Source organism: Gekko japonicus, unplaced genomic scaffold (genome assembly GCF_001447785.1).
Source record: "Gekko japonicus isolate JY-2015 unplaced genomic scaffold, Gekko_japonicus_V1.1 scaffold696, whole genome shotgun sequence".
Taxonomy (NCBI): domain Eukaryota; kingdom Metazoa; phylum Chordata; class Lepidosauria; order Squamata; family Gekkonidae; genus Gekko; species Gekko japonicus.
In genome coordinates this window covers 89311-100395 of record NW_015161971.1, presented here as the reverse complement: position 1 = coordinate 100395, position 11085 = coordinate 89311, and the positions used below count along the sequence as shown (strand labels likewise).

Here is an 11085-nt window from a genome sequence, read left to right as displayed (position 1 = left end):
CGTAGCTATTACTCCTCAAGCCAAGCATACGGGAAGAGTAACAGGACAACTTGTTGTTTAAGCAAGGCAGCCTTTACTAGTGAATAGCTATCTTGTGACTCTGAGATTTATAGGATTACTCTTGGGTGTTGTGAAGGAATGGACTCGCAAGCCCAAGAGGCTGGAAACCATGCCGCCATCTCCGCTCGGCAATGCCATCTGTTTCCTGTACTCTTGGGTAGTAGAAACTAACTGGGTCATAAGCAATGTTCCCTCTAAGCTGTGGAGTCTTGTGAGCAAAAATTCTACTTTGTGAGCTACTGGCACTAAAGTTGTGAGCACGTGGTTTGGCTGCTGCATAAATTAGTTTGCTCTGGAGCCATCCTTCCTGAGCTAAGACAAAAATGTGTGAGCCACCGGCTAAAAAACTGTGAGCTGGCTCACACTAACTATAACCAATGTTCCTTCTAAGGTGTGCAGTCTCGTGAGCAGAAATTTTACCCTGTGAGCCAAAAGTCGTGCTAGCTTTAGAACTGAGTGGGCCGACATTTAAAAAAAAAATTATTTCAGTGTACAAACATACATAACATACAAATATTATCATTTGGATTACAAGCCATATATTTATATTAAACTTATTTATATGGAACATATTTGTATTACTTATATGCAGGGGTCATTTTGTAGAAAAAGAGGTGCAGGAGCTCATTAGCATAACTCAGCATAACCTATTTGCATATGCCACACCCCCTGGCATCACCGGAAGTGTGTCAGAAGAACATAAGAACATAAGAACATAAGAGACGCCAATGTTGGATCAGGCCAAAGGCCCATCCAGTCCAACACTCTGTGTCACACAGTGGCCAGAAATACCAGTGCCATCAGGAGGTCCAGCAGTGGGGCCAGGACATTAGAAGCCCTCCCACTGTTGACCCCCCCCCAAGCACCAAGAAGACAGAGCATCACTTGCCCCAGAGCCCCTAGCTATACCTTGTGGCTAATAGCCACTGATGGACCTCTGCTCCATATGCTTATCTAATTCCCTTTTGAAGCCGTCCATGCTTGTAGCACCCACCACTTCCTGTGGCAGTGAATTCCATGTGTTAATCACTCTTTGGGTGAAGAAGTACTTCCTTTTATCCGTTCTAACCCGACCGCTCTGCAGTTTCATGGAGTGCCCACGAGTTCTTGTATTGTGAGAAAGGGAGAAAAGTACCTCTTTCTTTACCTGCTCTTTCCCATGCATAATCTTATAAACCTCGATCATGTCACCCCTCAGTCGTCTTTTCTCCAAGCTAAAGAGCCCTAAGCGCTTTAACCTTTCCTCATAGGGAAAGTGTTCCAACCCTTTTATCATTCGAGTTGCCCTTTTCTGCACTTTTTCCAAAGCTATAATATCCTTTTTAAGGTGTGGTGCCCAGAACTGCACACAGTATTCCAAATGAGGTCTCACCATTGATTTATATAGGGGCATTATTATATTGGCTGATCTGTTTTCAATACCCTTCCTAATAATCCCCAGCATAGCATTGGCCTTCTTTATTGCAGTCACACACTGTCTCGACATTTTCAGTGAGTTATCCACTACAACTCCAAGATCTCTCTCTTGCTCAGTCTCTGCCAGTTCAGACCCCATCAATGTGTATTTATATTTAGGATTTTTGGCTCCAATGTGCATCACCTTGCACTTGGCCACATTGAACCCCATTTGCCATGTTGACGCCCACTCGCCCATCCTTGACAGATCCCCTTGGAGTGCCTCACAATCCTCACTGGTTTTCACCACCCTGAACAACTTTGTATCATCCGCAAATTTAGCCACTTCACTGCTTACTCCCATCTCCAAATCATTAATGAACAAGTTAAAAAGCAGTGGACCAAGTACTGATCCCTGCGGTACCCCACTGCTTACCACCCTCCACTGAGAAAATTGCCCACCTACACTCACTCTCTGTTTTCTATGAACTAGCCAGTTTTTGATCCATAAAAGGACTTGTCCTTCTATCCCATGATTTTTGAGCTTACTTAGGAGCCTTTGATGAGGAACTTTATCAAAAGCTTTCTGGAAGTCAAGGTAAATAATATCTATTGGATCCCCCTTGTCCACATGTTTGTTCACCCCCTCAAAGAACACTAACAGGTTAGTGAGACAAGATCTTCCCTTACAGAAACCGTGCTGAGTCTGCCTCAATAGGTTTTGTTCATCTATGTGCCTACTAATTCTTTCCTTAATAATGGTTTCCACCAATTTACCCGGTATCGACGTCAGACTGACTGGCCTGTAATTTCCCGGATCTCCTCTGGAACCCTTTTTAAAGATGGGAGTGACATTAGCTACCTTCCAATCCTCAGGAATGGAGGCAGATTTTAAGGAAAGATTACATATCTTTGTCAGGAGATCTACAAGTTCACATTTGAGTTCTTTCAGAACTCTCGGATGTATGCCATCTGGGCCTGGTGATTTTTCAGTTTTTAAGTTGTCTATCAGTTTTAGGACCTCCTCTCTCGTCACCTCAATCTGACTCAGGTCTTTCAACACCCCTCCTGAAATCAGTGGTTCTGGAGTGGGCAAGCACTTCTCATCTTCCACAGTGAAGACGGAGGCAAAAAATGCATTTAGCTTCTCAGCCATTTCCCTATCATCCTTCAATACTCCTTTTACCCCTTGGTCGTCCAAGGGCCCCACTGCCTCCCTGGCTGGTTTCCTGTTTCTAATGTATTTGAAGAAAGTTTTATTGTTGGTTTTTACGTTTTTTGCTATATGCTCCTCATATTCCCTTTTTGCCTGCCTGACCTCAGACTTGCATTTTATTTGCCATAGCCTGTGTTCCGTTTTATCAGCCTCACTGTGACTAGCTTTCCACTGCTTAAAGGAATTCTTTTTACTTTTTACAGCCTCCATTACTCTGTTTGTTAACCATGCAGGCTTTTTCCTATACCTGTTTGTGCCTTTCCTAACCTGCGGAATATATATTTTTTGAGCTTCTAGGATCGTAGTTTTAAATAGATCCCAAGCTTCCCCAATTGTTTTGACCCTTTCTACTTTTCCTTTCAGTTTCCTCCCCACGTGTCCCCTCATATCAGAGAAATTACCCCTTTTAAAGTTAAAAATGGTTGTGTGAGTCTTTTTGGCCAATTCTCTATTTGTACAAATGATGAACTCAACAACATTATGATCACTGTTTCCAAGCGGTGCAATCACTTTTACATCTCTCACCAGGTCTTGAGTGTTACTTAGGACCAAATCAAGGATCGCCTCTCCCCTGGTAGGTTCCGTGACCATCTGCTCCATAGCACAGTCATTTAGAGTGTCTAGAAACTCAATCTCTTTTTCCCGGCTAGAACACATATTGACCCAATCAATGTGTGGGTAGTTAAAATCACCTATTATTACACAGTGTTTTTGTCTAGTTGCTATCTTTAAGGCATTCATCATTTTATAATCCTCCTCTATCTTTTGATCTGGTGGGCGATAACAAACTCCCAGTGTTAAGTTTCCTTTTGGCCCCCCTATTTCAACCCATAGAACTTCCAGAAGCGAATCCAATTCATTTAGCCTCTCAATCTTTCTAGACTTTATACCCTCTCTGACATACAGAGCTACCCCACCTCCAACCCTTCCCCCCCTATCCTTCCGATATAATATATAACCGGGAATCACTGTGTCCCACTGATTTTCCTCATCCCACCAAGTTTCAGAAATACCCACAATGTCTATTTTTCCCTCCGACACCAAGCACTCCAACTCCCCGATTTTACCTCGGACACTTCTAGCATTTGTATAGAAACAGCTGTAATTTCCCTTACAAGTTAAGCCTGCATCCTTCCTCTTGCTATCTCGAGTCGTTGTCCGGCAACACCCACCGCTCAGGCTCCACTGGACTGCTTTGGATTGCTAGCTATTGATTGCTAGCTATGGGGGGGGCAGATCTGTCCTCGCAGAGGAGGGAGAGCTTGTACCTGAATAAAACTTGGTCTTAAAGGTGCCCCTGGACTGTTTTGGGTCGGGGAGCCTCTGCAACTTACCTGGCTGCTTCTTGCTCTGACTGAGGGCTGCTGGGAGCAGGGGGTGGGGCTTGTTGCATGTGCCCGCCCCCTGGGCTCTTTACTGCCGGAGCTCCACTCCTGTGCGCTCCTGGAGGAAATGACCCCTGCTTATATGACTCTTTCAAATATTTTAGAAATTCATATCCGGTTTTATTCTCAATTAAGTTCTCCAGGTGATCTGTTTCTAACCGACTCCTTATCTTAGTTTTGATGGCATTCATCAAGCTAAAACCTCTCTCGCAGTTCCAACAGAAACCTCAAAGGGGTGTGGTTCCGAGATACACTACCCCTATACATGGAGGTTCCATTTAGCTGCTGTGCTCTGCTCAGAGAGGTCTAATGCCATAAAGTCCACCCTGCAAAGTGGTTGCTTTCCCGGGGGGATCTCCGTGGTCTGGAGACGGGTCAGTCTGCAAGATCTCCAGGCCCCACCTGGAGATTGGCAACCCTAAATGCAGGTTTATGGTCCCATTGTGTTCAGCTCGTGTGTGTTTGTGTTTTTTGTTAGCTAAGTCATTCTAGCCTCATGCCTTGGCCTTAATCCCCCCCCCCCCCAAAAAAAAAACTCTGCCTGCCAACTCCAAAGTGATCAGCCATGGCATTTTATTTTAATTAAGAGCCAACACGGAGAATGCTATTTGAAAATCATTAGCCAACTCTCTCCAAATTGGGAAAGTGCCCACCTCACAGTGAGATTGCTGCATTATATAAGGTGCATTACTGTTTTTTCCTAAAGCTTGACTTGGAGGAGGAAGAAACTTCCCTCATGACAGCAAAAGCCCTCACCCCCTCTCCCGCTCCCAAAGGGAAGAGAAACCGTGCGGGGCTGAAAAGAGGCCAGCAAACACACGGCCGGCGTTCCTGCACAGATCTCAGCCTGGCCGGTCCAGCTGACCTCCCCTCATGCCAGCAAAAGCCCTCCCCCCCCATTCCCAAAGGGAAGAGAAACTGCACGGGGCTGAAAAAAAGGCATGTACAGCCTCCCAGCAAGCACACGGCTGGCGATCCTGCACGGATCCCAACCTGGCCGTTCCAGCTGACCTCCCCCCCCACACACACCCTCAGACAAAACAAACAACCAGCGATTCACCTCAGGAAGGACAGAAGGTGGGCAACAGAGCAATACTCCTTCTGGGCCAGTGTTTCTCCAGGAGCACGAGGCAGAGGACCTTTCATAGGGCAAGCAAACCCCAGCTGAGGGGAGGCGGGGTCAGCCCAGATTAGGAAACACAAATCATACTGCTGTGTTTCTGTGCTGCCTGGGCAAACGGAGCCGTGCTGCATGGCCATTGGGAAGGGAACCTTCCGCCCCTACGCTCTGAAAAAATTGCTGTGCTGGTCGGGCGAAATTGGTGCACCAGCGTAGCCTGGCGCAGCTTAAAGGGAACCTCGGTCATAACCACTGCCACCAGCAAATCAGAGTGTGTCTCCCACTGGGTGGATTTGCACACCTAGGATTCTACCTGCATTGGCAATACAAGACTCTGTTTAGTTGCTGCATCTCACACTTTGTTCCTCCGAGCTGCCATGAGGACAATCAATTGTCCCTTTGCAATCTTGAGCTATTGTGCTTATCAAGTTTACTTTCTGCCCTTCCTTCTCAGTTCACTTCATATAACAAGACCAAAGGGGCATGGTGCATTTTCAGAGATCAGGCTTCAGGCAGTCATAATATACAAAAGTTTAGTAAACAAAAATGAGAAGAGTATACACTGTCTGTTCCTGCATCAGGCTGAGCAAGGATACAAAGAAAAAGTGAAAAAGTGCAGGGACTTCTCCCCATTGGCCCTCACTATTGTCCCTTGGTATAGATGTAGTATATCATGGCGTCTGTCTATGGTTGTCCAAGCCCCGAATAGATACCTGAAAAATTCCTTGTCTGTATTTTTGGGTATTATGTAAGCTGAATATAGATCAGAGGTCCGTATTCAGCTACCGAGCTGAGTCTGGAAAAAGCTGATTTTATTTGGCTTTTATTCGGGTGCTTTCAGAAGAAAAAGAGATTGGATTTATACCCGCCCTTCACTACCCAAAGGAGTCTCAAAGCAGCTTACAATATCCTTTTCCTTCCCCTCTCCACAACAGATACCCTATGAGGCAGGTGGGGCTGAGAGAGCTCTTTTGAGAACTGCTTCTGAGAAAACAGCTCTGAAAGAACCTGTAACTGACCCAAGGTCACACCAGCAGCTGCATGTGGAGAAGTGGGGAATCAGCTATACCAAAACCCCTGGCCATTTAAATCTAACAGGCGAGGAACGGAGCTGCCCAGGTTAGAATACTCACTCAGGCACTCATTTCCAGGGTCATTCAGCAGAGACAAGCTGGCTCAAAACATTAACCATTTATTTACAAGACGACAACTCCAACCAGCAACAACTTCAGCTGGCGTACGAATACTGGAAACTGAAACTATTTGAGCTCCACTCCATTGAAATACATTGCAGCACAGACAAAGTTGCAAAGAAAATGCGGAATGGATTTTCCATTAAGGTCTCCGGCCCTAGATAAAACTACTCTGGGACTGGAATGACAGTCCCCAGAGTGGAATGACGGTCCCTGGGAGGAGCAGAAGCATTCTGGGAATGGAATGAAGACCCCCAGAGTGGAATTCCATTCCCAAAACACTGTTGTTACTCCTAGGGGCTGTCTTTCCATTCTGCGCCCTGTCATTCCAGTTCCAGACTACAGATTCTATTGCTAGGGACTGTCATTCCAGTCCCAGAACACTGGTTCTGTTGCTAGAAACAGTGCTCTGGGACTGGAACGACAGTCCCTATTGCTAGAAACAGTCCAAGAGTAATCTATCTGGATCCAGAGACCTTAATGGAAAATCCATTCCATATTTCCTTTGCAACTTTGCATGTCCAGAAGAGCTTCCTGCCAAAGCAGGCAAAGACAAGGCTGAGGGAGCTGGGAAGTTCGGCAGCCTGGAGCTTCGAAGGGTGAGGGGGGGGGGAGAAAAGAGCCACGAGCGGGATTAAAGCCCTGGGTGGGCCGGTTCCAGCCCGCAGGCCTTAAGTTTGACACCCCTGATCTAAGTTGTGATGTTTCATGGGACAAGGCTGCATTACACAACACAAGTGTTCCCTGCAATATAAGTGCTGCACTACTTTGAAACTAGGTCCCACATGCAATCTCACTACAGATGCTAATTGTCTGCCCCTTAGCATTTCTCCTTTGCTCTAATCAAGCTGATTGCAACGTGCATTGTCCTTTCGCATCCACACTGCATCCACACTGCCACAGAGCCAGTTTGGTTTAGTGGTTAAGTGTGCGGACTCTAATCTGGGAGAACCGGGTTTGATTCCCCACTCCTCCACTTGCACCTGGCTGGATGACCTTGGGTCAGTCACAAGCTCTGGCACAGCTGTCCTTGAAAAAGAGCAGTTTGTGTCAGAGCTCTCTCAGCCCCACCCACCTCACAGGGTGTCTGTTGTGGGGAGGGGGAGGGAAAGGAGTTTGTGAGCTGCTCTGAGACTCCCAAGTGAAGGGCGGGGTATAAATCCAATCTCCTCCTCTCCTCTTCTTTGCAACACCCCTTCCCACCTTCCACCTGGGATATAAGGACTTGGGGATCTCTGTTCTCGTTCTTTACTTATTAAATGGAGGTGCATGGGATTGCACCTCCGACTTTTTGTGCACTAAACCGACACCCAGCTTGTGAGCCATAACCTTGTCTCCATTTGTGGATTTCGGCAGCTGCTAACTGCCAACCTAGCAGTTCGAAAGCAAGAAATTGCAAGTAGATAAATAGGTACCACTTCGATGGGAAGGTAACAGCGTTCCGTGCGCCTTGGTGTTTAGTCATGCCGGCCACATGACCACGGAAATGCCTTCGGACAGCGCTGGCTCTTCAGCTTTGAAACGGAGATGAGCACCGCAACCCTAGAGTCGGATTCGACTGGCTTTCGAGCAAGGGAACCTTTACCTTTACCTTGTTTTTTAGCCCCAACTACAAATCTGTCGGTAACTAAAATGGTTGGTACATTTTTTTTAACAGTAGGTTTTATTCTGTTAACGTCGTTTCAGAACCTGCTGAAAAAAGGGGGTCATTCGGAGGCCGACCCTCAGCTTTTCTGCAAGGCCGGCCGCCCGGAGACGGACAGGCTAGTGGTGATCATTAGGAATGAGGACATCTTTCTGCACGTACACAAAGTAAGTGTTGGAGATGCAAAGTGGCTTCCTGCTAGAAAAATCCTCGGGCGTTTCTTTTCTCAAGTGCCCCTAAGCTCGCCTCGCCCCGATACATTATCTGCTCATAAGTAGCCCTGGATAAGGTTTGGGATTTTGCATTCTCATGTGCCAATTACAGACATTGGACAACCAGCCCCGGGCTACCCCACCACTGAGGGGGGCCCGTCTGACATCGACCAGAGCTCGGGCCTTTTCTAGCACAGCCCCCGCACTGTGGAACGGGTTCTCCGAAGACATGAGAGGGCCCCTTCCTTGGGTGTGGGCATTTGGGGGATTTTACTTGGTTTTAATCTGTAACATCACAGTAGCTGCTTGCACGTTGCCTTGAGCGAAGAGGAAAGGTGGGGTGTAATTATTATACGAGATATTACAGTAAATTTACCTGAGGAACCGCCTTTCCCCACATGTTCCCCAGAGAGCGCTAAGACCAGGGTCCCAAAATCGGCCGGCCCTCCCAGGCCCTAAAGAAGACAGGCTAGCGGTGACGAGGGCCAGGGCCTTTTCTGTGGTGGCCGCTTACTGGTGGAACGAGCTCCCGGATGACATCGGAGCCCTGCGGGACCTTTTACAATTTTTACAGTAAATTTACCTGAGGAACCGCTTTTCCCCACATGTTCCCCAGAGAGCACTAAGACCAGGGTCCCAAAATCGGCCCAGGCCCTAAAGAAGACAGGCTAGCGGTGATGAGGGCCAGGGCCTTTTCTGTGGCGGCCCCTTACTGGTGGAACGAGCTCCCGGATGACATCAGGGCCCTGCCGGGACCTTTTACAGTTCCGCAGGTCCTGTGAAACGGAGCTCTTCCACCAGGCTTTCGATTAGGGGTGCCGCCTTTCAATATCGTGGCCCCGGCCCCCAACATCAGCACCAATATCAGCACGGACTCAATAACTAACAGCCTGGCAAGAACCCGGACTGTGGTGGTGGTTGACCACCAGGATACTGAGAGAATACCACCATCTTTTTTAAAATATTTAATATATGTTTCTTATTACAACATTTTTTCATGTTGTGGTTCTAACTCAATTTTTTGTGTTTTAACCATATTTTGTGTTTTAATCATATTTTAATTTTATATATATGTGTGTGTGTGTGTGTGTGTGTGTGTGTGTGTGTGTGTATTTCTGTAAGCTGCCCTAGCCCACCACGGCAGGGAGGAAGGGATACAAATTGAATAATAATTTTAAAAATTATGTGGTCTTCAGAGCTGATGACCCTTACTCTGTTGGTCCTTAGAAAAGTAGGGCTCCGTTTGCCCGCGTATGGCAGGAGGCCTCCAGATAATTGTGGCCGTTGTCCGCCAACGCTCAGCCGATCACCAGGGGGAAACTGGGAAGATAGGGCAAAACCCTGGGGATAAAAATTAAAAAGGAAAATAAGGCCTCGGGCATTTACTGGAAGCTCAGACTATAGAGTTCCCAGAGGTTCCTAGAGTTACCCAAGAAGTGACAAGACTAGCTCTTGCAGTGGCCCGAAAGTCTATCATCTTACTAATCTTACCACAGATTTTAATTGCTGGAGCTACCGCTATCACTTCCGGGAAGCTCTAGGGATCGCCAGGAATTCTTATGTTTAGAGCTTCCAGTAAGTGGCTTTGCAACATCAAGCTCAGATTATCCATTTGTGCTAGTTCTAACACTTTCACAACTAGCTCCTCCCTGGTCGGTATTGGCCAACAATATACGTGCAGCGGTTATTATATAAACATATAAACATTATATATGTATTTATCCTGCTGGCTATATCCTTTAGGTATTATATTTAATAAGTATATTTCAGGTTCCAACGCCAAGTTTTTAATCCATTACTTCTTGAATTATCCTTCTCACCATTTCCCAATATCCCTGGATTTTATTACACATCCACCACATGTGGTAATAGGTCCCTGTATTTTTATCCCAGGACGTCTCCCTCCCTCCACGGCCGTTTTATTACGAGCCGTGGTGCCTTCATAGACAGAGGCAGCCTACCTCTGACTACGAGCTGCTGGGAGCGAGTGGCGGGGGAACGGGCGAACTTCCCAGAGGCGCTTCTGCCTCGCTGAGTCTGGAAACATTGGTGGCCTAGGTGGAATCCCAATTCCCACAGAACCCCCACCCTGCATGTTAGAACCGGACAGGTCTTACCCTCGGGAAACGTTTGCCTCTTGAATAGATTCCTTCCCTGCTGCGCCTGAAGCGCTTCCCCAGCGTGACGTTTGCCGGCGTGGACAGCCCCGAGGACCTCTTGGATCAAACCTACCAGGAGCTCTTCCACAGCGGGGGCTTTGTGGTGTCTGATGACCAAGTGCTCGAGACCATGACCACGGGTGAGAGAGCAAGGGGTTTCCACTTCTCTGTGTTCAGGGGGGCATGCATGCATGGTCTGAAGAAATTGCGGCCCGCTGGGGTGGTGGGATCATTTTTGAATGCAACGGGGGAGTCGTGTAATGAAACGCTTCCCCCCCCCCAGGTGAAAACAGCCCTGTCCTGTGCAGAGGAAATGAGCGTGCGGGGGGGCATCGGTCCAGCCTTATTTATAAAAAGTCATCTTGCATTTAAAGCCTCTCCGCGAACTGAGTCTTTGCAGGCCACACCCATCTCTCTTTGCTCCTTCAGATAGGCAAATTGATAAAAACGGGCTGCTTCCTGGAAAATTCCTATTCTCACTATGCCTTATGCCAGACTGGGAGGGTCTGTGGCTCAGTGGCAGAGCCTCTGCTTGGCAAGCAGAAGGTCCCAGGTTCAACCCCCGGCATCTCCAGTTAAGAAGGACCAGGCAGGAGGGGATGGGAAAGACCTCCACCTGAGACCCTGGAGAGCTGTAAAGAGGGGCCGTGGCTCAGTGGCAAAGCCTCTGCTTGGCATGCAGAAGGTCCCAGGTTCAACC

At 47.5% G+C, this 11085-nt stretch overlaps 1 protein-coding gene across 1 annotated transcript in view; it reads left to right on the top strand.

Moving 5' to 3' along the window:
* The window catches only part of FAM208B (family with sequence similarity 208 member B), a 41025-nt gene that overhangs the window by 19447 nt on the left and 10493 nt on the right, over positions 1-11085 (top strand). The window contains exons 5-6 of the mRNA XM_015429672.1: positions 8056-8181; positions 10372-10525. Coding sequence (XP_015285158.1) covers positions 8056-8181; positions 10372-10525 — 280 coding nt within the window. The remainder of the gene's footprint in view (positions 1-8055; positions 8182-10371; positions 10526-11085) is intronic.